Source organism: Coturnix japonica, chromosome 4, assembly GCF_054131305.1.
Source record: "Coturnix japonica strain WE chromosome 4, WE-NBRP24, whole genome shotgun sequence".
Lineage (NCBI taxonomy): Eukaryota > Metazoa > Chordata > Aves > Galliformes > Phasianidae > Coturnix > Coturnix japonica.
In genome coordinates, this window is record NC_140666.1 from 24,664,976 (window position 1) to 24,691,591 (window position 26,616).

The 26,616-nt window shown below is 46.8% G+C and overlaps 2 protein-coding genes across 2 annotated transcripts; both read left to right on the plus strand.

The window, feature by feature from the left end:
- Nucleotides 1-619: 619 nt before the first annotated feature.
- LOC146760998 (RING finger protein 148-like) lies at nt 620-4,656 on the plus strand. The gene is made up of 2 exons (XM_085546371.1): nt 620-1,173; nt 4,568-4,656. Exons 1-2 carry the CDS (start codon nt 768-770, stop codon nt 4,597-4,599), a joined length of 438 nt encoding a protein of 145 aa, XP_085402497.1. The 5' UTR covers nt 620-767; the 3' UTR covers nt 4,600-4,656.
- A 1,310-nt stretch (nt 4,657-5,966) lies between these two features.
- On the plus strand, nt 5,967-26,323 carry LOC107312921 (ring finger protein 128). Its single transcript, XM_015860737.3, is given in 8 exon segments — nt 5,967-6,453; nt 16,620-16,867; nt 21,539-21,610; nt 22,039-22,121; nt 24,343-24,439; nt 24,886-25,054; nt 26,055-26,164; nt 26,166-26,323. Coding segments are annotated over 8 exon segments (1,248 nt in total). The 5' UTR covers nt 5,967-6,017; the 3' UTR covers nt 26,199-26,323.
- Nucleotides 26,324-26,616: the final 293 nt, after the last annotated feature.

The following is a 26,616-nucleotide window of genomic DNA, read 5'->3' on the forward strand; positions in this document are numbered from 1 at the left end:
TGAGTCGTGGTTATTCCTCCAGAGTCTTTACAGGAGAACAAGGTTAAGCTTCCAACAAGACGTATGTGCAGTGTTGTGGCACTACAGAAGAACAAAACAAGCACCTCACTAAGATAGGAGCTTTGCTATTCATTGTTATAAACTACAACCCTGAATTTAGGGGAAGAATTTATATCCAGGATGGTGAGTGTCATTCAGAGGTGTCATTGGGGATCTGGGAAAGTGAGCTGGGGTGGAAGGATGGACTGAAACAGTCTGTTTTAAGAATGTTTCCCTCCAGGTCTGACCTTTTCCGTGAGGCAATTTACATGGTGCAACCCATTGTGAGGGGAGCTCTTGCATCAGATAATGAAAGATGATCTGGTCCTTCAGGAGTGACATCCAGGTTGAAATGTGAGACTTCCTGGAGCAGCAGGCTTGAGCAATGTCTGAACAAACAGCATCGCAGCCCAGATTCAGCCAGAAACGAAGGGTCTGAGAGGAGATCTGTATTTACTGAGAGAGGAACAGCAAGTCAGAGCTGAGGGTTGCTCAGAGGTTCCTGTGTTCCGCGTTGTCTGCATCACAGTAGGCAGGTGTGCCTTCCGCTCCTTCCCAGCCCCCGCTCGAGATAAATGCATTGACGCATTGAGTAGCTGTGTGGGTGGTGTCAGATTCCTGTTGGCACTGAAATTTCAGACTAAGCAGCAGGCTGTGGGCTAACAATGGCCACCGCCGGCTGGAAATATCCATGGACTCCGGCGTTTCTGTGCGCAGACCAATAAGCAATGAAGCGCAAGAATAAGTTCGGTGCCGCCTGCTTCCTGGTGATCCTTGGTGTTCTGATCAGGACTACGGAGACCACTGCTGAGCGCGCCTTTGTCACTTTGCTCTACTTCAACAGCACCAGCAACAGGTCTGCGTCCGAGCAGTGTGAATGTGGCCTGTACGGGTTAAACTCTCCTCTGCTGAGCGCTCAGGGCTTCGTGGCCATTCCCAAAGCCGCCAGTCTTCAAGCCTGCGACTGGAACACCCAGTTCACCATCACGGAACCGCCGTGGATAGCACTGATTGAAAGAGGCAATTGCACTTTTGCTGAGAAGATCAAGGTGGCAGCCAGGAGGGGTGCGACAGCAGCTGTGATCTACAATGCACCAGCCAAGCGCAATTACGCCATCCCGATGTCCCATTTTGGTGAGTGTTGTGGTGTGGAGCTCTGGGACCCCGTACTGCCGTTATCTTTGGCCTAGCGCAGCCGGGCTGTAAGGAGGCATTTGTGCTCATGATTGATGGTTGCTTTAAACAAGATAATGGAAGGGAGGGGAAACAAAATGCGTTACGAAATCTGAGTCTTGGCTGCAGTATTAGGAAATACCCCACTGTTGTGTTCAGTGTAGCCCACTGGGTATCTGAAATTAGAACCATTTGTCGCTTTTACAACAAGTAAAGTCTGCTTTGGAGGTGGTAGCCTGTATTTCCAAGGCTGGAGGATACACGTGAGCCCGCAAGTGCCTGCAGCACAGGTATGTGCTCTGCAGATTGCAAGCCGGATCTTGCATTTGGGGTTCTTTCCCAAAGTTTTTTAGTCCTTTCTGAACAGCTGCTGATCTCCACCTCTCCTGTGATCCCTGACCAAAGATTAGACAAAAAGATTCTGATCACCCCCTCTGGCTCCAACAGCTGTGAATCTATTGGTGGCAGGAGTCGGCTGTGATCTGGTATCGCTTGGCTCTTATTTCTGTGTGCGTTTCTCCAGGTCAGCCTGGCAAATTCATGTATTAAACATGTATTAAAATGTTTCAGTGCACACCTGGGTGCAGCTACTTCTCTGAATCGCGCTCTGGTGGAGCTGCGCCAGGAATCCTTTGGTTGAAGCCTTCCTTGTGTGACGTTAGGAGCAAAAGGAGGAAGTTATAAAGCCAGTGTGGGCCAACACGCTGCTGACCACCTCCATAGTGCTGCAGCAGCAGGATTATAGTCACAGACCCAAAGCTGTGTGGTTTGCAGGAGTGCTGCAGGCAGGTCGTGAGCCACGTCCAGTGCTGCAGGAAAATGCATCCGAACCAAGGTATTGCACAACGCGTGCACTGAGTGGCGTGCAAAGCACAGTGCTTTGTTGTAAACCACAGCCAGCTGCAGCTGCTCTCGTAGTACAGTAGAGCCAGTGTTTGCAAAGCGCATTACTGGAAGTATGTGGCCAGTAACAACAAGCTTTGCTTTAACTGCAGAAAGCTGTTTAGGCTTCAGTGGCCAGCATGAGAAGATTCATGCTACCTTGATTTCTTGGTTTATTTGTGGAGCTTATCAGCTCGCACAAGCTGACAAAGTCATATACCCCCTTTGGTAGGTGGCATTAGGGCCTGTTTCATGGCATAGAAAGTTACTACATTAAGCCCTGTGTTCACATGTGCTAAATACAGTGAGGGTGAGTTCTTGACTTCATCTAGTGAGTGCAGGAGAGGCATCGTGCCCTATGTTTGTTTTGCCACGAGGCAAAGCTTCAGCTGGAACAGAAAAACAGACTCTGTGGTACTTTCAGCACTTGTATCATTTTCTATGGGAAGGTGATGGAATGTGCGTTGCCAACACGCTTCTACTGCAGGTCCCCCCCACCATCTCCACCCATGGCATTTTGGTGCTCCCTTTTTAATACCGAGTATTAGAGCCCAGCTGTGCTCTGCCATCCAGCAGCCAGATCAGTTGGTCTCTGCCTTCCAGCAGTGCTGGTGCAGGCCGGTAGAGGGCTGCATGACCTCATAACAGTTGTTATTACCACCCCCGCACCTTCATTTACAAGAGGTCAGTAGGAGATAGATGGGATCTAGGAGTACAGACAAAAAAGGACTTGAAACATCATTACTGCTGACATTCTTATGCTGCTCCCATATAGCAGCTAAGCTACAACATCAAGTGTGTTCTGAAGGGTTTTCTGCGCAGGCACTGATAAAGTCTAGCTCAAATCCCCCACCTTAACTCTCTTTTTTCCAAGCTCTGTTGAAGTAAGCACTGCACAGACGACAGTCAAAATGCCTCCATGCAGTCAGGGATTTCATAATGTAGACTCACTTCCCCCACTTATTGCTGGGGAAATTGTCCCCATGACTCCCTGAGGTGAGGTCAGTGGAAGTGCCCAGTCCGTCACCAGCCAGAGCAGGTGATACAAGGAAATGCTTATCAGGGCAGCCACTCTTATCAGCTGAAAAATTGAGCGGTGGAAACCTGGCAGTCACCGCCCCCTGGGGGCACTGCAGGGAGTACAGGTGAGAGTCAGCTCCTTGTACCTCATCCCCAGGGTGGAGACGCAGTGGAAACACCTTGGATCAATACAAGCCAGCGTGGCTGAGAAGTGCCTGAGCGAGGAGCTGGGCATCGCTGTCTAAGGGGAAATGGCTTCCCGTGTTTTGTGGCTTTGCACAGGCCCAGACCAAGACCCAGAGCTTGGAATCCAGTTGGATTATAGCATTTCACACATCTCCTCTCACCAGGTTGTGGGATGTTGAAGCTCAGAGACTGAGTCCTTTTTCCCCAGGTGCTGAGTGGTGCTGACTCACCCCGGGGGAAAGCTGGGCTTCGTTCCTTTTATGAGCTGAAGTGACTCAAATCTCTTTTCCTGCTTCCTTGAAGACCCTTGGGCTCTGGGCCGTGCTGGCATGCAATGCTGTTCCTTATGCCTGTGACACTGCATGGAAGCAGGGCCAATTGCATTCACCTGGGTAGGAGCAGGCAAGTGGCTTTATCCTAACACCTGTTCACCATGTCCTTGGGTTTCATCCGCTCCCTGAGGGCCTGGCTGGGCCTTCTATCCTCCCACCAGCTGCTGGTGTTAGCAACCTGCTGGGAAACTTCCCCTTGGATTCACCTTGGATTCCCTTCCATTTGGCTGAGGTTGGCTGTGAGCACAGACAAGCAGGGAGGAGGAGGGAGCAGAGGAGGGATGATGACAGAAAGGGACATGGGAAGCCTGTCTCTGGATGGCATTGCTTCCTTCTGTCACAGCTGCACTGCTCAGCTCAGTGTCATCTGCAAACTTGCTGAGGGTGCACTTGATCCCATCGCTTACATCACTAATAAAGATGTTAAAGAGCACCAGCCTTGAGAAGGACCCCTGCGGGACACTGCTTGTCACCAGCCTCTACCTGGGCATAAAGCCATTGACCACAACCCTCTGGCTGTGGCCTTTCAACCAATTCCTTACCCACTGAATAGTCTATCACTAATTTAGAGATAAGGATGTGATGCAGATCTGTGCCAAAGGCCTTGCACAAGTTGAGTTAGATAGATGACATCAGCTGCCCTTCCTTCATCTATCAGTGTCATCACTCCATCATAGAAGGCCACTAGACCTTTCCCTCTGGAAAGGCCCAAAGGGCCACACACTCCATTGCTGTACCTCTATTTTGTTTTAAGCTGGGTTGCTTTACTCATATGGCCACCTGTTCTGGAGCCACCCGTCAGCCCAAGCTGCTCCATTGCTGGCTGTGAGCTGGACAATGTCTGCTGCCTTTAGCTTGTGATTCAACACAATGTTCATTTCATGCCTTTGAGTTCTGGGTTATATCTTAGGGATCTTCTTTTTCCATCTTTGTAGGTGCTTCTTCTTTCCCCTCGGTTATTCAGTGAAGGTCCAGAGATGCTTTCAGGTCCATATAGAACACATGGAGGGTCCAGTACTGGCTGCTGTAACACTTCTCCCTGGAGGAGATTTCTTTTGCCCTTGTAAGCTTTATTCCAAAGACTGAGATTGAGAGCCAGGTGTTTGAATGAGAAGCAAATGCAGTTGTGAAGGACATGAACATACAGGTCTTTCATCAGCAAGTTGTCCTGAGTGATCCACCTTGACATTAAAAGCTGTATTTTGCATAAACTTTTCTTTAAAACCTTGGGAATAAATAAATAAATGCTTAAATATTTACTCAAATAAGATAAGGCCCCAGGTGATAAAAGAGCCCATACCTATAGAAGTCAATGACAATGGCTGTAGCCCTGCTGCAGACTGCACTGTGTGGAGGCACAGGGCTGTGGCTGAGCCAAGGTCTCACACTCAGCACCCCCAGGCTATAGGAAGCTTTGAATCCTGGCCTGATTCTGGTTGTATTTGGTCCAGTTTTGTCTTGGTGACAATGCCAGAGCTGAGTAGCCCCAAAGCTCCATGTGGTTTGGCTCCTGTCCATCTTACAGACCGTGATTAACTTGTTCCCTTCACCCATATGGTGCAGGTTTCAAAACAAAAACTTCTCTAATTACCTACTGATAGACGTCGGACTGCAGCCAGCCATGTTACTGCTGCAGCAAGTTTTCTGCTTACACGTGGAATGAGACAAAGGAGAGGCGTGTTGAAGCTGGGACAAAAAGCTTCGCTCGGTGAGCTCTGTGTATTTATTTAGCAATATTGATCTTTAGCAAATTGCTTCATCTGCTCTCCATTACTTGCTCTGCACGCTGCTATTTCTGCAGCAAAGCAAAACCAATGCTGCGCTCCTGATCCTCATCAGGCAATGTGCAGACGGTGGGGTGGGCACAGGAGGGCTGTATTCCTGCCCCTTGGTTGTGATTCATTGTGCCAACCCATATCTTGTCCCCAGGGCTGGGTCTGACTCTTCGTTCTGTCTGTGATTGCATAGGTAGCAGCTGGTTCTGCACCATTGTGCCATGGATCCCAGCCCCGCGGTGACACACGGTTGTGTGGGGGTGCTGGGGCAGCTGCTGCAGAGCAGACATTGGGGGTAGGCTGCCCATCACAACAGCGATCCTGTGAGAAGGGGAGCTCGAGCTGTTTGGGTTTCTCCTTTGGTCTCTGGGGCTGTGCAGCCCGGAGAGCTGAGAGCAGGCTGTGAAGGGCTGCGAGAAGGAAGGGGACAGACCCTCGAGCAGGGCCGCGGGCTCCGTCCCTCCGGCCGGCCGGGATCGCTGCCCTCCGCCCGGGGGGTGGGATGCGCCTCGGCGGGGGCGGCCCCGCTCCTCCCACGTGGGCGGCGGCGGGGCCGAGGCGATTTAGGCGGCGGCGGTGACGGCGGCGGAGCCGTGCGGTGCGGGGCGGGATGGCGGCCGGGACGGCGGGGATAGTGGCGGCGGTGGCCGCGCTGCTGTGCGCCGTGCCGGAGCCCGGAGTGGGAGCGGCGGCGGCGGTGTGGACGGCGTGGCTGAACGTGTCGTGGGAGGACGGCGCGGGCGGCAACCGGAGCGGCTGGGAGGCGGGCGAGAGCGGCCTGTACGGGCAGGACTCGCCGCTGCAGGCGGCCGCGGGGCTGCTGGTGTTGCCCGACGGCCGCGACGCCTTCAACGCGTGCAGCGCGCTCACCAACTTCAGCGCGGCCCCTCCCGGCGGCGGCACGGGTTGGGTCGCCCTCATCCAGCGCGGCGGCGGCTGCAGCTTCGCCGACAAGATCCGCCTGGCAGCCGAGCGCGGAGCCGCCGCCGCCGTCATCTACAACTACCGCGGCACCGGCAACGACGTGCTGCCCATGTCCCACGCCGGTGAGCAGCGGGAGGGGCTGGAGGGGGGAGAGAGCCGGGAACGGCCCCGCGGTGGGCTGTGCTCATGTGCCTCGATGTCTCAAAGCTTGGGCTGTTGTATGGTGCACTTGCAGCTGCAGCCCTGATGAGAGGCAGGTTTTCGTGGTAAGGGAATAGTGGCTGCCCTTGGAGGCTCGTTTTTGCAGTCATAATGAGCTGTATGACTGTGCTTCGCTTTATGCATTTAAAACCCGGAGTCGGGGCTCTTGTCTCGGAGGCAGAGCTGCCTGGTGTGATTAGATCGTCTGCTGACAAGAGGATGGAGCTGATGGAGAGGGTGCGTGACGATGCTCGTAGGGCTGGAGCATCTCTCCTGTGAGGACAGGCTGAGGGAGCTGGGCTTGTTCTGCCTGGAGAAGGCTCCAGGGTGGACCTCACTGCAGTCTACTTGAGGGGAACTTGTAAATGGGAGGGGAGCTGATGTTTTACACAGGCAGATAGTGATAGGACCAGAGGGAATGGATTTAAACTAAATGAGAGGGAATTTAGGTTAGATGTGAGGTAGAAATTCTAAATTCAGACGGCAATGAGGCCCTCCTGTGCTGCCTGGAGCTGTGAGTGCCCACTCTGGGAGGTGCCCGAGGCTGGGCTGGGTGGCCTGGGGGCAGCCAGCACATGGCAGGGGTTGGGGCTGGGGAGGGCTTTAAGGTCCCTTCCAACCCAAGCCAGTCTATGAAGTGCTGTCAGGATTTGGCTCTCACTGCTCCCACTGCTCTGACAGCAGCACTGCTGTTTGCTGTGTGCCAGCATGAGCCAGCAGCTCCGAGGAGCTGTTTGCACTGCCGGCTGGGGTAGATCACCGGAGCTGTTTGCACTGCCGGCTGGGGTAGATCACCGGCTCAAGCTGTTTGTGAGGGGAAAGTCTCTGCCTCTACCCCCTCCACCATCCAGGCTGCTGGGAAACCTATGGCATCTTAATCCTGCCGGCAGCTGCTCCTTGAGACAAGCCATCTGCTTGCCACAGGGCAGCTCCAAGCAGAGCCTTCCCTCCCTGCCTGTGCTGCCTGCAGCGCTCTGCTGAGGGGCTGATGCTGGAGTGCTGCTGGCTGCCCATATCATTTCTCATAGCCAGTTTCAGACCCCATGGCATGTTGAAACCTCCCAGCCAAACTGATGTCAAACAGGACAGTGACTTTCTGGAGAAGACAGCGACCTTGTCACCCTGCTTTGAGAGAGTTCATGCCTTGCAGTCAGCATGTTTAGTCTGACCAATCTTTTATTGCTTATATCAGTGCTCTGTGTGGAAACTTCCTGGCACGCCAACTTATTAAAAACAAGTAAATAAATCAATCCTACCAATAAAAAACAGCAGAGCGCAATAAATAGCCAGATCAGATGTGATTAACTCCTGCTTGAGAGTCTCCAGCACGTAGAATGTCAAGGATTTAAACAGAGTCCAAAGTAATATTTACTTTGGACTTTTATAAGCGCAGCACCTTATCAATTAGCAAACTTGAGTTTTAATTGTGTTCGCTTTAAGAAGATGGTACCTCTCTGTGGCAGGCTGAGCAGGGTTTCAAAGTACAGTCCTGTGCTTATAATTGCACCTCTCTGCAATCTGTATTGACCTTCTGAAAAAGACATTTGGTTGCAGGAGAGCAGCTGTATGTAGGGGGAAGAAGCGCACAGTTAGATTTGGTTTGTTTTAAAGGTGGACCTTGACTTCAGATAGAAGCAGGCTGTTGGGTGGCTGTGGTGTCGGGGAGCATTAGATTTGTGGGTGATACGTCCCTGCACCTGGGAAGGGAGGGTTCTCTGCTGGTCAAGAAGCTGTTGCAGTAATATTGTTTGCCTTCTCTTGTTGTGTAATTAGCCCTGAGGAGCACACGGCCTGATCTGCAGAGGGCTTATGTGAGGAGAAGGCAGCTAAATAGCTCTGGCTACAGCCCTAACAGTGCATCTCGGGCTGGTGGGATCTGATTCGAGTCTATAAACTGCATCCATTGGTGAAAAGGGGAAGGAAAGGTTAAATACATAGCGCTGCCACTTAACTTGTTCTGCAGGAATTCCACAAAGGTTAAGGCCAGCAGCTGAATGTCTAGAGGAAATAGCATATGGCAAAGAAGTGTGCTTGTGCTCTGCTGGAACTTGGAATGAAGCACGATATTTAGAAACAAGCTATAACTTTGTTATGAGAGGCAGATGTGACCTGTAAAACTGGTCCTGCTAAAGCAGAGGAGTGAGGCGGAATGGCAAGCCCAGGGGAGGCTGTGCTGAGGCTTTGTGAATGTTGTATAAACAAAGTTCAGCGTTGCTTTGCAGTGAGCAGGGCTTGCACAGAGCACATCCAGGGCGGTGCTGGCAGCCTGCAGTGCCTGAAGTTCACTGCTCTGGACCTGAGAGGAGGTGTTTGCACTGCAGCTTCGGGGCTCCCTCATTTAAAGTTAAGGTTGTAGCTGTAGGGGCATTCAGACAGCTGGACGTGCTTCACTGTTACAGTTCTGTTAAGTGCTCTTGCTCTTTGGCTTTCCTGGGCTGCTGAAATGTAAAAGGATGAATTAAAATCTTAAGTGAGTTGTAGCAGCAGAGGCTTCATTGTGTGGGGCTGCAGCCCTAAAACAATGACACTGCTTGTTTGCCTCCAGTCCCGAACATGCCACTGAGCAAACAGTGGTCGGGCTCGGTGCTTTCCTGATCATATCAAATGTGCCCTGTCTTCCGCCTGCTGACAGGTGCCTCCTGGCTTACGTTGTGCTGACTTGTGTTATTTTATCACTAGCTGCCTCGAACTCGCTCATTTCCAGTGAGATCTGGGCTGCCACCAGTGTGTGAAGGGCAGAGGCTGATAGTGACAGGCTTGATCTCATTGGAAGAGGGTGTGCAATGCGTTTTCTAAATCAGTAGTGATGAATGCTGTTGAAAGTATTAGCTGAAGGATTCTCCATAAGGAATGTTGATTGCTATTACTATAGAGGGCTTCAGATAATGTTAGGTAGATGGAAAGGGGAGTATTTCAGTCTTGACCAAAACCCATGCACTAGATCTCTGGGGCAGCTCTCTCCACATCATGGTGCACTTACCAAACGTGCTTTCTTGGCTGCTGGGCTCAAGGATGATTTCATTTTCCAAGATTTAGAGCCTGGCAGCATTTGCTCAAGTCCTAAAGACTCAGAAGGAATTGGCTGGGGGGAGGAAGAGGGCTAACACTGGTGGATGTTGAATTCATTTGGCAAGTAATCGCTCTTAACTCTATTTAACCAAATAGAATGCAAGTTGGTTTCCAGCTCCAGGGCCCACGAGGAGCCTTTGGAAATGTGTGTTATTTAGAACAGTGTTTAGTCTTAATGTGCTCCAGCCTGTTTGGTAGAAGTTTCCCATACTTCTATCTGTAGAAATCTTCCTTGTCTACAGTAATGGCTGTATGTCTGGTTCAGGGGCCAGGAACAGCCACCCAAACAGTCTCCAGGGCTGATGGGTGGCTGTTCCTAGGCAGGGCAGCCCCATTAATAAATGTAGTGCTGGAGAGGGCTGTACACTGCTCAGGCTTGTGTTTCCAGGCTGGGAGCATGAGCTTCCCAAACAGACGTTGCTTTTGCCTGATAAAACCATCTGTTAGCAGGGGTTTCTTTGTTCCTCTCTCTTCTGTTCTCACCATGCTCAGGATCTCTGAAGGCTCATGCTTGTCTTCACATTTCCCTCTGTTGCTGCTGTGCATTTACTTATTTCCCTTTTTACAGCTCTAGCTGTTGCTGCTTATCACTGCCAATTTTGTAACCTCAAGTGCCTTGCTGTTGCAAATTTACCTCTGTAGTTTGGATGAGGAGGAGGAAGAGATAAGGCATAGTGTCAGCTGCTGCAAAGTAAGGCAAGCTGGAATTGGATTTCATTTGGTTTAGATCATAGTGTGTTCAAGAAGACAACTTAATTAAAAAAGAAATAAAAAAAACAAAACAAAACAACTGGGGTCATAAGTGGCTGATGCTTTAAATAACTGAGAAGCAGCCTGGAAGTGCGTGATTTTTCTCTTGGCACCAGGTAATGTTTGGGGTGGAGAGAGCAAAGGAGGAGTAGAAGGGGGAGAGACTGGACAGGACTGGACAAGTCACTTTGCCCAGGCTTAAATTGCTCCTGGAATGTCAGTTCAGTCGCCCTCCCCCCTGAGAAAGGGAGAGCTTGTTGTGTGGGACCTGAAGGTGTGAGGATGGAATTTCCACTAATAGTGTCTGTGACTGTGGGAAATATTCTGGGAAAGGTGCTGTTTGGTCAGATCAGTGTTCCTGATAAGGCTTGGCCTTCTGCATGAGCTGGAAAGCAGTAATTGTTTCTGTAAACATTATAGCGTGTGTTAGAGCAGAGCTAGCAAACAGGCTTTGTGGTTTGACTGCTTCTGAGGCCAGGTACGAAGCTTATGTTCATTGCGTGGTGTGGTGCTGGAAACAACAGCTTTTGTGTTCAGAATTGCATCATATCCAGAAATAGGGGCTCAGCATGTGCATATTGTTAGTTAACTTTCCTTTCTGCCATAAGAGATGCTAATAGACTTGTACAAGCTTGCTGAACAAGTACGAGAACCCCCCCTATTTCTTACTATCTCAACGCTATGAGGAAAGCAGTACTCAAAGAGTTGTACTTAAACATGAAAGGCAGCATAATAAACACACAGCTCACATGCCTCGACAGGCAGCATGCTGAGGTGGCAGGAGACTGCTTGGAGAGCGATCAGAGGCTGCCTTTCTGGTGCAGCACAGGGGATGGCTCTGTCACAGGGTGGCTGGCTGACCATGGTGCAGTGGGAGGGATGCCGGGGTCTGAGCAAAGCCTGGAGTGATGCTCCTCTCTTAGGCTGGAAGCACAGCAAGTGCCAGGTAGATAGAAGCCAATAGCCTGCCACCGCTTGTCAAGAAACAGGGTTTGTATTTCTCCTGTATCCCCCTTGAGTTGTTAAAGGCTGCTCCTTGAAGAAGAAGCTGGAGCTGTGCTGCAGGGCTCCGTTGGTTGCACAAGGGCTCTGGCCAAAGAATGTTGAAACTGCCGGGACTTAATTTCACTGCCCTCAAACGCATTGCAAAAAAACTTCAGATGTTTGTCAAGGAGGAAAATGTGACATTTTCCTGAATGTTGTCACTTGTGTGCGTGGCGTTTTAGCCCTTTCCCTTGTTATGAAATGTTATGAAACATTATGGTTCCATCAATGTTCAGTAAGCATCAATGGATGTCAGTGGGCGCCATCTTTTCCACATGGAGGAATCCAGTGTCACACCTTTCCTTTATGGTCACTTCCATGTCCAGTGCCCATTTATCAGGTTGCCTCTGCTGCCATCTGTAGTGGAGCAATGAAATGTATCCAGGTTCAACTTCTGCCATACCACCAATATCTGCCTCTGACATTGTGGGCTGAGATAATAAAATAGGAGGCGTTGCTTTTTGGAGCAGCCCTTGTGATTTCTGTTGTTGTTTTATACCTTCTTTCTTCAAAATGCCAATGGAACTATTGCTTTCTTCACATGCCCAAAGGAAAGTGTTCCCTTCCTCCTGGAGGGGAAGGGTCCCATTGGGCTGTGTTACAGCCTGTTCTTGGCAAGAGATGTGACGGGCTTGGCCTTTGCTATCCAAGAAAAGCTGCATTAGAAGGTCTATTGTATTTGCCCCAGGTTACATATCTGCCTTTAAACAGAATGAAAGGGGCTTTCATGAGTCGACTTGTTCTAACCCAACCAAATTCAGCTCATGTTTAAACAGTGCGAAGCAGTTCCAATGGTGAGCTTTATCTCAACAAAATGAGAAATCCATTTGAAGTGAGGCTGGAAGAGTGGAGTCAGTTTCTGAGCGAGCTTTGACATACAGAACTGTCCAACAACTGGAAGTTAATCATTCACGTCGAAGACCTCTGTCAGTGTCTCATGCAAGTCTGTAGTTGCCAGTGTTACGCAAAAGCTCGACGTGGAGAAATGTTAATAATTTCTCTTGGATTTAATTTTCTGTGCTGTTAGATACTAGAGAGTGACAGGACTGCTGTGTTCAAGTCAGTGGTAGAGAAGCAAGTGGCAGTGTGTAGTGATGGCGAGCTTCATAGCTGAAGCTTTTGCCTGAGTTGCAGAGCCTGGTGGTGCTTGGTGTTAGTTACTGGTGTATTAGAGCTTGAAATGTGCTGCACTGAAAGCAGTGTGCGGTCACAGAGCTGGCGTTGTGGCTGACAGCCTGAGCCAGTTGTGTTGGGCTGGTTGTGAAACTCGAGTGGTGAATGAGAAATGTGAGAATGAAATAGAAGTTCCTTAAATTCCAGTGCCTGGAAAGTTTCCTTGAAGGAAAACTTGTTTTCCAGCATTTAATTATCTGGGGAGCTTAGCTTTAATTTAGGAGGGTACTGGTAACACAGCAAAGATTTGAAGTACCACGGGCTCTTTCCATGTTGTTCTTTGTTTTTATTAAACACACACAGTGACGTGCACAATGCAAAACCTGCACTGAGCAAAATGAGGGCAGCAAAGGTTTCTCTTTTTCTCCTAAGATGTGGAAGACAAAGCAAAGTGAGGAGGAGTGGTGTGTGCAAGGCATTTCCTGCTCTTTGGCTGCTGTCTGCAGACAGGATTAAGCCCACAGGAGCAAGCAGGGGGCAGGATTTCACCCTGGAGGACACAGTGCTGTGACAGCAGCTCCTCTCCAGATGGGAGGATTTGCTTACCAAGGCCATCTCAGAAGGGATGTCCGTTCTGGCAGTAGCAGCAGGTGACATTCTGGTTGAGCCCAGTGCTTGGTTTGCTCTTGTGCAGCGAATGCATCTGCTGTAAGCTGGAGATGCAGTGCAGTAGGGCTGAATTTCAGTTATGGTTAAGGGAGCATTAAACTTTCATCCTAGGTGAGGAAATCTGCCTGCTATGCTTTCACATTGGCCTAGCAGCTGTCTTTTGGAGAGCTGCTGTGACCTTCCTGTGCTGCTGTGCTCACCATCAGTTTCAGGTCAGGAAAGCTGGTGTCATCGTGGCTGGGTCTCTGGAGGACCAGGCTGCGCTGTTAACTACCAGAGAGGAAGAGCAATTTCAGCAACTCTTGACAGAGAAGGGAGAGACATGAGTGCCCATTACTGGTTGTAGTTGATCAGTACCTGTGAAAATCGCTTCTCTCTTCATTTGAAAGGAACAAAACCAAGGCAGAAATGTCAGCTTTGACACTGAATGTACTGACAGCTCCTCAGAGCTGCTTCTGTGAGGAGTGACTTTGATGTCAGCAGTGTAAGGTACAGGGTCTGCAGAGGGTTTCAGTGCAGTATGTGGGTGTTGACCTGCCGTGCAGGCATTGCCTTGACGCATGCCACAGACCCACCACACTCAGCAGTGCTTCAGAGCTGACTTATCGGTAGTGTGCTTAGGAGCTGCATTGGGTGATATTAATCCCCTCCTGGTGAAGGAGCAGGTGTTCACTCTGTGCAGGAGTTAATCCTGCTGGTTCTGTGCATGTTTTGCATGCTGGATTTTTCTACTGAATTGCCAGCCCTTTAACTGTGTTCATGCAGAGTAGCATAGAGCAGAAATAGGGCAGAATAAGGAAGGTCTCTGCAGGCTCAGTTGAACATAGGTACTTATATTGGTATAAATAGATGAAACTCCACTCCGCATCTAAGTAAACCTGATACAGGAAGGTAAAAACTTTGATCCCTGGTCATGTACTCTCCTTGTGTGCCAAATGCACTTGTGTGCTAGCTCTTCTCCCCTCACCCTGCAGAACCCTTTGAATGCTTGTGTTTTGGCTATGCCTGCCTGCATCTAGAAAACAGCCTCTTCCAGGTTCTGTCCGTTGTGCCATGCTGCCTTCTCATCTGGGAGGAGCCTTTTGCAGATCTCCAGGCCTACGAAGGCAGATTGTTTGTCTGAAGACCTGAATAACTTTCCCTCTCCAGTTTCATAGGACACAGTAAAGGAGAGAGGCTGGGAAATGTTTGACTAAACAGGTTTTGCTTTAGTTTAGCAGTGACTCTATTATTAGCAGCTTAATCTCACTTTCTAACTTCCCTTAAAACCTGTTGTAGAAAGCCTTGATTAAATCACAGGGGCTGATTCCTAGGCCAGAAATATGGGTTCCTGTGATATTTCTTTTTTTTTCTTTGCTGTGCACAAGTCATTGACTTTCCTCTTGGTTTGCTGGAGTCTTTGGGCTAACAGGACACTGCTGATGTAAGGCAGAGGAGGGAGGCCTTGTTTTCTGTGAGGTAAAGGCGATGCCCCTATAATGGTGACCAAGTGTTGGTCTGGGTGAGCTGGGCTCAGAATGTAGGGGCAGGTTCTGGATTCCTTTCCGTTGTTAGCACAAGGCATTTGGTTAGCTTTGTGTGATGTCATGTTAGCCCATCTTGTAAGTGCCTTTAAAAATGTATTGTCGACTCTAAAGCCTTGCACCCCAAATGCAAAGTACTGAAGATGGGCACTGATGTACGTCAGCAGGGGCTTGTTGTGGAGGAGCAGTGTAGATGCTGGTGGACACAACCACCCATTCAATCTGCTCTTGATTCTGTAGCGTCAGAGCTCTTGCTTGCAAGTTGTGCTTTCTTCACAGCTGGTGAAAATGACTGCCACAGCTGCCAGGCCTAAACTGTACTCTAACCTCAGCACACAGCCAGTTTGCTCCTTTGTGAAGCAGTGTCTCCTCTCCTCCACCCCAGTAGGTGTGAATAAGCATTAATGCATTGCATTGAGACCAGCAGCTTGTACCTGAATGAATGAGGAGGAGCAGAGAATAGCTACCTGAGCTTCCTTCCTTCAGTGGCTGCAGTCTGCCACATTACCACTCATGTGGATTGATCCAAAGTAGCTGAAATTGTGAGAAATCTCTTAAGGATGGGAGGGGGAAAAAAAGTACCAGGAATGAATATCATCTCCTAGTGACATCCTGGTGAAGTGATGAGCCTGGAACTTAAATGGAAGTCTGTTATTCTTTTTAAAGGGTGTGAATCTCCATCCCACCTAGTGTTGAAATGGTGTTGCAGGTTGATGGTGACAATTCATTAACAGGCATCCCTATGCTACTTGCCATATTGCACTTAGCTACAAGCTGTATTTGAGTGGTGAGGCAGAAGGCAGAACAGGCTTTTTATTTTCTTGCTGTCACAATCAGTTCTCCCACGTTTTCCTTTTCTCTTATGAAAGTAAGAAGTCTCAGCTCCCAACCTGCCTCTATCTCTAATTCTCCGCTCGCTCTTATCACCTGCCTCCAGCCCATTTTATAACTGGCATATAAACCACATCTCATCATAAAGGATGGTAGCTGCACAGTCTGGCTGCTTCTTCATTTCACCTCTGCTCTGAGATGTACTTCTTGTTACAGGAGATGTCTGAATAGAAGATGAGTTTAGTCACACTGGGGAAAATTGCTGGATGTCGTATTTAGAGATCTTAGGTCAAAGACATTACATGAGCAAGATAGAAAATTAATAAGTGCTTTCTCAAATGAGAGCCTTTTGTGATTTAACACCGGTTGGAGTTTCAATAGCTGAAGGTTGCTTAATGGAGAGAAAAAATTGGTCTCCCCAATAAAAGTGGTTTGGCTGGGAGGTTAGTTAAAAATAGCACTTCTGTAACAGCCTTTGCTTCATCGTGTAATATCTATTATGAATGTTGTGCAGCTGATGACTTAATGCCATGGAGCTCCTTACTGGCAGGTCTGTGAATCTGCTTTTCAGCCAGTGATTACTTGCTTATCTCCCCTTTTCCCTTTTTCTCCTAAGATCAACATTGTGTTGGGACTACCCAGTGTTCCCACAAATAGTATGAAGTGTTCTCAGCAGAGCAGGGAGGGAGGCAGGTATGTTGCAGGAAGCATCCGTAAGCTGCCAGCTCTGTGCTTGGGATCTGGGCAGGAGCTGACCTTGCTGTGTGTATGATTGCTTTTCAACCTCATGCAGCTCAAAGGCAGGTTAAAATGTAAATTGCCAGTGTTGCATCTAAAATGGTGACGAGTGTCTTACATGGGAGTGAGGAGCCTTATGGAGAGGAATGATTTCTAAATACAGCTCAGCTCATAAGTAATCGAACATACTTGCTCAGTTGAACAAGTACAAGGAGATGGCACTTACTCTATTAGTTATTATAAAACTGCAGATGCCAGTTAGGAGCTTAACTGTTTTTTGGCTCTCAAACTGGGACCTCTAAGATGGCTGGAATACAACTCTGAACATGGGCTCTGTTTCTCTTCTGCAGGTGCAGGAAGCATTGTTGCCATTATGATTGGCAACCTGAAAGGCATGGAGATCCTGCGCCGGATTGAGAGCGGCCTGAAAGTGACCATGGTTATTGAAGTGGGAAAAAAGCACGGTCCCTGGATGAACCACTATTCCATCTTCTTTGTCTCAGTGTCATTTTTCATTGTCACAGCAGCAACTGTGGGCTACTTCATTTTTTATTCTGCTCGCAGATTCAGGATCACAAGGGCCCAGTCCAGGAAGCAGGTGAGTTGGTGTTGTCTCTTATTTATTGTCCCTCTGAGCCACCATGCTGAGGATCATGAAGCTGAAATAGAGCTTGAGCACCAAGATGACTGAATTCCTTTCCAAAAGAAAGGGAGTGTGAGCTAAGGGAGGTATTTTTAAACAGCTAAAAGCTCTGCAAGGAAGTGGCAGAAAGTCACCTGTCTGGTTGTGTCTTGAGAGTGTAACTGGTCACGCTTAGCTAACTTTCTCCTATGAATTTTACTTCCTGAACAGCAGTGCAGCAGTAATGCTGATGCACTGGGGGAAGTGAGAGAGCTAAACTGCTTTTAGCTGACCCTCACACTTCCCACATAGCGCTGCCTGTGCGCTAGCTGTGGTGTAGTGTGAGACACGACTACTGACGTGTCTCCTCCAAAATGGTGCACGACTTCTGCCACCTCAGTATAGACCACAGGCTCGGAAACTGCAGCTTGTTGAAAGCTTCTATCTAACCGAAAGCTTTCTCAGAGTTGCAGTGACAGCCTCAATTAGGTGTTGGCAAAAAGCTGCTGTTGTGTTCTTTTTGAATCCCAGACTGTCCATTGTTAACAAGTTATGTTTCTGAGTAGCTCTCTTTTGTGCTATTGTCTGATCAGCTGATATAACTGGTTTACAATGGTATTCTACCATTGAAGGACACACGCCCTGTTGAGCTTCACTGCTACCTTGGGGATTTCAAGCCCCTTGAATAGATCATTCTGAAAACAACTTGAGGCTAAAAGCTGGACACAGGTATTGAGATCTAGGTCAGTTTTGGGCTTGTGTTAACATTTTAGGACTGACTGCTCTAAAATGCTAACTTGTGTAACCATAGTTCTATGCTGTCTTTCACCTCAGTCTCTCTCCCTGCCGTGGTCACAGGGAACATGGCTGCTTTTGAATGCCGAGTTCTTTCTGGTACTGTAGCACCTAACTCAGTTTGGTCGATATTCTTCCGAAATCCTCTTGTTTGAATGTAATGTTGTTGATGATGAACAGACCTCACTCCAGCCTCTTTGTGTTCTGGTATGCAACACTTGGAAGTAATGTGAAAGTACAAAGGAGTAGCAGGACTGGAAGCTGACAGCTGCCTGTGAAATGCAGCATTGCTACTCTGGTCTTTCTGGTGTCTTTCATGAGTGGTGGCATGGAGCCCTGTATCTTGATGCTGTCCTCTGCCTAACATCTGTGGACAGAGGTGTGCTGTCTCTTACTGATGAATTTCTTCTTTCATTCCCTGAAAACTACCCCCCTGAAAGAACTCAATTCCAATCACAAACAGTCAGGGGTGCCCTAGAAACTGATCTGCAAAAGACGCTGTTAATCAAAGCACAAGAAAATCTTCCCTCCTTTGAAGGCATTTAACATAGGGGTTGTGGAAGTCCAGTTCTGTTCTGAGCTTTCAGGCTTTCAAAGAGCTGTAGCTGTTATTAATGCTTCAGTGGTAGACAGTACCGGGAAAATCCAGTTGGTTTGGCTTGTGCCTTCTCAAACTGTTTCTGTCTTGGGCTCTGTGTACACACAACACAATTTACTTTAAATTGAAAAATAACATTGACAAATGACGTGCCAGTTCCACATGATTTCAGCTGATCTGAAATTAAAGAGCCATGAAGTGCTTTATATAGTACCAGAATCAAAGAAAGATTCTCTGACAAGTGGAATAAATGTACTACTTTGTAAAAGTGAAACTCAAGACAATCCAGAATTGTTTTGTAGGGCTTTTTTTAATTCAATTGTTTCGGTCCCAAGGCATCTAAAAGCCAACCTTACAGGGATAAGATAAGGAAAGAATAACAAAGAAGTTCTTGTTAATGAAGAGGAACTAGTCAAATGTGGCTCCACGGTGTTCTCTGTTAACCGGCTTACTGGATTTTCAGAGTATATTCTAAGTCTCAAAATAGGGACTTTGAAACACTGAATATTAGTCAATCAACTTATCAGATTGCAAACTGCCTGGAGAACTTTGCTGTCATCATTCAGCCCTTTGGAAGCTCTGACTCTCTGGACTTTAGTCTGTTATTTGGTGGAGTAAAGTGATTTTTTTCCTCTTCCGTTGTACAGATGTCAATGAGTTACACATTCTTTTGGGAAATGTTCTTAGGGAACAGTTGTGTTTTGGTAGTAATTGTTACAAACTTTCCCTTCTGTAGAAGTAAACTTCCTTATGAATGTTTTCCTCTACCAGGGTTACAGTTTTTTTCTGAGCATCTGTCTCATTTTCTTGACCTTCCTGGTGTCATCATGTTCTACCACTAGAGCTACCATGTTTCTTGCTATGACAGCTTGCTTTGTCTGGTGAAGGAACCTTTACAGTTCATATACAGGCCACATATAACCCAGGTCTTTTTTCTGCTGCAGATGTTTCTTGAAGGCAGCAACTCAGTCTCTCACTCATATACAGGAAAACTGTAATTCTCTATAAAGTTGAATGACTGTTGAAATGAGCCACTTGTGTTGTCTCGACGTCCAAGTGAAAGCAAGTTTAATAACACATCTGTCCTAATTGTGGGTTGAAGTGGATCAGCATTTTCTCATGAACCAACTGGTTGAGCTGTTTACATTTGGCTGTTTTTTGTCTGACTCTATTTTCTCTTGAACTTGAAAGTCAAGTGGCAACCTCTGTGGTCTGTTACTGCATCATGAGGTCTGTGAGCACAGGTGACGAAACAAAAGGAAAGGGCAATGTGGAGGTTTGCTTGCTACCAGCAAAGTAATGACAAATACTGTTCTTCAATATATTAACCTTTTTTAATAATGCAAAATGACTGAGCATGTTAATCTGTGGCCTGGTTTCTTATTCGAGCTCAAGTTTTCATTTCCATTGCTTTCATAAGGATTAGGTGTTACAGCTTAGAACTGACCTAATTAATGGTTTTGGAGAAGGTGAGTTGCTTGACTTGCCAGAATTCAGAACTACTTTCATGGCAGTAGAAGAACTTCCTTTGCTTGCAAGAGAAAAGCAGAAGTTCCTCACCTTCCTAGAGCTTGCTCATCTGTACTGCCATGACTCTACTTGCAAGGGTGCAGAAGGGGCTGGTGACTAAATCTCCAGTGAGGGACTGGAGAAAACCAGGAAATAAACAGCACATCTACCTTTCCCAGTCAGGTGCCTGTCTACTTCAGCATCGCCAGAGCTTGGGTGGCAGCCAGAAGCTGACCTGTCCTGTAATATCTTGATTCTTTTTTCTTGTCTCAGCCTAGTCAGCTTCTGCTCCCCCTCTATTCCCCAAGGGCTGTGCAGGGTTGTTGAGACTTTTAGAGTCATTAAAAGTTAATGTTTGCTCCAAAAATTTGGCTTCACAAAATGCTTTGACATTCCAAGCTTGAGTATCTTGGATCTCTGGTAGACTACTCAATAAATGCTTCCTCTTGCAACCTCTCTCCATCCCCCTGGAGCTGTGCTCTGCCGTACTTACAAAATCGATGTGAAAGGTGACTTTGCCGTTGGTGCATTTCAAGAACAGCCATTAAACTTGTGCTCTGGCAAAACTTAAAATATTGTCTCAGTAAATTATTAATCATGCAGCCAGTTGAGTACATTTAAACTTTGCTGTTTGCCAACAGTTTCTGCAGCCAGTTGGGTCCTGTCAATATGCTTGCCCTGACATTAGATGTGTAGATTAGATAGTACACAAGGGAGTACGCTCCTAGATGGTTTAATTCCCCATTTATAGCAAGTAGCTGGAGTGCAGGACCTGATGCTGTTGCACTCCTGGTCTGTTTATGGTGCTGTTGGGACAGCAGTGCCGGTGCTGCCTGATGCTCCACTGTGTCCAGAGGCAGTAAGTGCACCTGAGAGGACAGTCAGGTGGCGGTGGTGGTAGAACAGCACCAACCTGTGACCTTTAAACAGGGTTGTTGGTTCCCATGCCAATTAAACACATTGTACTGACAGCTGGACAGCAACAGTTGCCAGGCAAGCTAGGCTTCTGCTCCTGCTCATCTCTGCCCTGGTATCCTGACAGCAGCAAGGAAATGGCACGGAGGGGAATACAATTCAGCTTCCTCCTCTGCCCTCATTAAAGCTGCTTTGCAAACCTCTTGGGGCTGCTCATTTGATTTGTTTAGCGAGGGGTAGAAACAAGGAAAGGTAGTTCTGAATTGTGCCTGTGTGTTACTTTGAACCCACGCTGATAAATCTGAGTTCTTCCACCTGACAGGAGTGGTCGGTGCCAGGAGGCTGCTGGCTCTGTAAGTCACGGGGCACAGGGCTGGTTCAGGGCGTGCTGTGGTGGCTTAGTGCTGGGTAAGGAGCCTCACCTTTCCTTCATCAAGGTGTGAGGTTATGAAGGATTGGTTGTGGGACTTGGTGCTCAGCCTTCTATAACCATTTGAAGGTTTCTGTTTATTTTGGCTAGGTCTAGTCTGACCAAGGTATTACCTTATGATTTCTAGAAGGAGAAACAGTGCTTTATGAGAAGGCTAGATAAAAACGAATCATATGCGAGTGTTTTCTTGGTGTGTCATTTGAAGTCAATAGCCGCATGAATGTGTCCTGGAACTTGTTTTGTGTTTTGCCTAAATAGTGTGGTCATGCTTACTTAGCTTGTTTTGATAACATCTGGGTTATAAAACTGGTGCCTGCTTGCTTAGACACTAAGGTAAGTAATTAGGAGCTACTACTTATGAGAAAAATAGGCGTTTAACCAGGACTCCTTTCTGTTACAGCGACAACTGAAGGCCGAAGCTAAGAAGGCCATTGGACAGTTACAGCTGCGCACCCTGAAGCAAGGAGACAAGGTATAGCAACTCCTCAGTGTTCTGCTGCACCCCTCACACACAGAGCATAGAGTAGATCTCTTCCAATTGGGATAGGATTCAGAAGCCTCTTGGAACCCATAACACAGGAGGTGCTCCAGGCCCTTCACCATCTTTGTCATCCTCCACTGGACTTACTAGGAGATTCCTGTCATACTTGAAATGGGCAACCCGGAACTGGATTTCCAATAGCTTACAGCTGTTTCTAAGCCATGGGATTAAGCATTCGGTGCTTCTGCTCAAATGTCAGCTTTACTATAAATAATCCATAAAATGTGTTTATTTAAGATTACGGATAAGAGTTATTTTATATTACTTAGCTAGACCTCTTTGTCTGCAGTAAATCTGACTGTAGTTCAGAGGAAGCTTTCAAAGCTGGTTAAAGCTGAAAATTCATTTCTCCTCTTTAGGAAACCGGTCCTGACGGAGATAGCTGTGCTGTGTGCATTGAGCTGTACAAGCCAAATGAAGTAGTGCGCATCTTGACTTGCAAGTAAGTTGTCTTCCAAACTGCCCCTGAATTCAGAATGATAAAGCTTGCCTTTACTTGGATGTTCCTCCTGCTGTGTTAACAAAACCGATCGGGCTTCTGTCAAATTGTTGTAGGGCAAGAATTCTTGAGTCTCTGTCAAATAGTGTTTCAAACTGTAGGCGTACTCATGCAGTGTGCCCCTACAGCTTGTGTTTGTACCTCACTCAACCTGAAGTCACCACATCTCATTGTATTCCTATGGAAGCCCAACATGCCACTAATATTTTGATTGTTCCTAAGATGAGCAATGAAGCTATTCCAGGGTTTAGGGAAACTTGCTCTGTGTGACTTTGTATGACTGATGAATGAGATTGCTGTGGCAAAGCTTCTCAAATCAGGGAGCTACAAGAGGAGTGCTCAAGTTAAATGCTGTGTGAACTTAGATTGCTTTTATGTGGGGAGGGTTATGTGAAAGTGCTTGGAAAAATTTTGACATGGGGGGAAAATCTGAAGAATGGAAAAATCTGTGGCTGTTGTTTTCTGAGCAGTGTCGTCTGTCAAACACTGTTACATCTGAGCTGGCATTACCATTGCACAAGGTTATGGTTTTGCAAAAGCTCTTGTTTAGGAGCGGTACGACTTCCCGGTGGGCTATGTACCAAGAGGTTGGCCTTGTAAAGTGCTGCCTGCAAACTTCCTTCATCTAATGCTTAGCAGCTTAGAATGAAACAAAACTGAGTAAGCTTTCAGAAATGTGTTGATGGTTATTCAGTTGTCTTACCAGGATTGTGCTAGCAGGCAGTCCTGTACATTCATGAACTCAATCCTGTGAGTACAGAGACATTTAGACTGGCTAGATACATAGAGCTGATAGAAGAGCTAACTTCTCATGTTCATTCCCTATGAAGATTCCTAATCTCAGTGAGAACTGAGATGAAAGATGACTTGATCCTTTTAGGTGTTCTTGATATGTGAATTTACTGTACTGTGTTTTGCTCTGAGGCTGCTTTTAAATATTTGTGATGTTGTCATCCTCTTTGGCCCAAACATGGCTGTAACAGGGACTTGCTCAAGATAACCATATTTGTTGATAATCCCTGCCAGTGGTGATCTCTGCCAATATCAACCATATTAAACTCTCACATGAGTTATAAACTGTTAGGTACTGCAAGAATGTAGTTGATGTTGGTGGCCAGCCTCTGTGTAGAGACCCTACATGCTTAAAGCATTTAGCTGTATGCCTAAAAGAAATAAGCAACTGAATGCTTCTGTGAGTCACAATAGTGGTATCTAAATATCTGGGGCGTATGTGTTTGTAGAAGGCATTCTTGTCCAGACAGTCAAACTGTAGGCATTTATAGTAGCAGAGGTACACCAGACATGAGTACAAGTTCTCACAATCAATATGCATTAAGGAAGTTTCAGGTTTTACTACAGACGTTACACTGGTGCAGACGGAAGGAGGTGCTGATTATGTGTGCTTAATTGGAGAATTCGGTATCAAGCTTGGGTGTGGAACACCAAATGTGGTGATTTCTTTGCTTATCGTACAACAGAGTGTGCTGATTAACATTGAACAGAGCCTTGCCATTTCTTTCCAGGCAGAAGGAACAGGCAGGTTACAGGGTTGCAAACTGCCTTCCTGAATTTGTCCCCTAAATCAAACTCATTGCGAGTTTGAGTACCCACATAGAAGCACACGTTTCCATCTGTAATGGCTGGACAGTGTTTAATTTCTTGTGTATGCGGCCTGCCAAATGTCCACTTGGAATATACAGTGACTACATAGGCAAAGTAAATGCGTGGGAGTATAGTTTATCTTGGGAACATAACTTGGCAAGAGTTTTTTTTATGTAGGTTTAATAGAAACGTGTGCTATTTGTGCCCTCTGTTGTCATTAGGGAAGTGGAGCTTAAGGCTTAGGTTGAGGTGTCAATGTCTGTATTATTTAAACTGTAATCTGGAAGTACATAGCATGGTGATCTAAAAACAAAGAAAGTAACAAAGAAGTCCTACCACAAAACCATTAACACTGATGTAGCACAGATAATGTAGCAGTTTTTACAGGTTGTGCAGAGAAGCAAGTGAAAGGTTGAGACCATGCAACGATCAACAGTATTGTGTGGCTAAATAAGGCAATTCTGCAGTCAGTGAATTCTGTGTTAGTAGGGAAAGCTCGCTGCTGCAGCACAAACATCTTTCCTGATACAAAGCCTAACTTGTTGGTTACTTCCTTCACTAGCCATCTTTTCCACAAGAACTGTATCGATCCATGGCTTTTGGAACACAGGACGTGCCCGATGTGCAAGTGTGACATACTCAAAGTTCTAGGTGTTGAGGTAAGTCATGGTCTTACCTAGTGGCAGAGTTCTCTGTCAGTAATGTGATATGTAAGGAACTGATGCATTCTGTCACTGCTCTGCATGGCAAACACCAGAGGAAGATGTTGTTGCCAATGCAACTAGAATATATGTCAGAGTTTGCCTGCGGGATGGAGGTATGCACTGAGTGGGAGGAAAATTTCTCTTTTCCTAGTACTGGGTAATAAAAAGGAAGAACTGGTTAAAGAATACAGAAGCTGTATCTGAACTTCCCACTCTAAATAGGCAGTAGCTGGTTTTCGCTTGTGATGCTGAGGGTTAACGGCAGAATTCTACTTTTCTATTTTAAATCTCCTTATCTGGGTAATAGTCCACCAGACTCCAGTCCCTCAGAGCATTGCTCTCCTTGAAAGATGCATCCCCCTACAAAGCTGTAACTTCACCGTTTTCTCTTTTTCACGAAGGTGGATGCAGAAGATGGGGCAGAGTCTGTGCAAGCCACAGTCTCAAGTGGGACATCAAATGTCACTTCGATTAATGAAGTGGATAGCCACAGTGAAACCGCATCATCTGGATATGCTTCTGTGCAAGGAGCAGATGAATCAGTTCTGGAGGAACATGCACCATCAGAAAGTAAGTAAAGTATATTGCTTCACCTGTCTTGCTGGGTTGCATTGCCCTTCCATTGCTTGTGCTATGCAGAAGCTAGATGTGTTTTATGTGTATTCCCAAGCTAACATGAGCTCTTCCTCATGGGCTAGTCATCTGTTGAAGCTGTGATCTGTATTTTTCCACATGGTATTGGAAATGCCCTTTAATAATCAGCTCTGCCAACATATACTGTTGGATTTGTTCGTTTAATGGAATGATTGGAAGTTTAAAAAAAAATAAAAAAATGTAATTATCCATTAGATTCTGGAGTTGCCTTGGAAAAGGGGAATAAGTGGGGAGGCTTTTGGTAGGGAAAAAGTGCTGAGGGTGCTTAGCTTTCCTACTGGATTCCTAGCTGATAGGAAAGTGTGGGATTTGCTGCCACCTATGGGACATTGTGCCCTGTTTGGGCACAAAAGGACATTTCCCATAGGCTAAACTTCTGAAGCTGAAATTGCATTCCTATAAGCCAATGAAGTGATGTGGGACTAAGCTATATGGTGTGGGCCCTTGTTCTCACCTTGAGCAGTAAGGACAAATTCTAATGTCAGCCTGACAGGCAGTCTGTAGGGATAAAGGCCGCTGTCTCTGAACTGCCGTGTCTGTCACAGTTTCTCCTGACCCTATTATCTCAGTCACTCCTGATACCCATCTTCAGTGCCATAAAAACAGGAGAATTCTCATTCTCCTTACAGTGGGACTTGATATACTCATGTTGCCTTCTGTCACTGCTGTGCGCAACCTAAGCTTGCTTGACATTAGTGAGAGCTGGATTCCAAGGCCTAGTGAACACTGCTAGAAATAACAAAAAATAGCAGGAATGTGCTTACAAACTGTGAGCCAGCAGAAGAGTGGTAGTTTGGATTTACTGCTGTCTGGGAAAGGCTGCTGCAGTGGGCTTGTAGAAATAAAGCAAGCGTATTTTGCTTAAGGTAGTAAAGCTTGCCTATAACCCTTTGCATCTTGTTTTTCTTCTGGACAGATGACAACACACATCTTGTAAATAACGAATCTCAGACTTCAGCTGTGACTGTCCTTCCTCCCCTTGACAACCCAACATTTGAGGCAGATGAAACACAAGTTTCTGAAGTTAGGTCCTAAGAATGTGTCCAGCAACATGGTATGAGCCTTCAGCAAAGAGCTGCCTACTGCCGTCGCATGTACATCACCACACATTTGAAGAACCCAGTGGAAGACCGTAGCAGCATCAATACCATGAAAACGCTAAGATAAAACGTATTTAACTCATGATCACATGGTTTTCAATTCTTAAAACTACATCTCCCATGTGGAAATAAGTTTTAGCACGCTTCAGACAAAGCTGTCTTAAATATAATGAAAACCATCAGATTATAACACTAAAACAGGAGTTCCATCTTCAGCAAAGCTTCTCTTCAGCATTCGAGTCGCTTAAATTAGGAGAAGTTTCTTTATGTAGTAGCTGTCTCTACTGGGAATTATTTTGACTTTTGTTGTTTGTTTTTAATTCAAGTGGGTTCTCGTTGTGAAGAAATAGATTTTGATCTGGCCTAATACTTACTCAC

Coding starts and splice junctions, on each gene's coding strand:
- LOC146760998 (XM_085546371.1), top strand. CDS start 768: ATGAAGCGCAAGAATAAGTTCGGTGCCGCCTGCTTCCTGGTGATCCTT. Junction 1,174..4,567: donor CATCCCGATGTCCCATTTTG/GTGAGTGTTGTG, acceptor CCATCTTTGTAG/GTGCTTCTTCTTTCCCCTCG.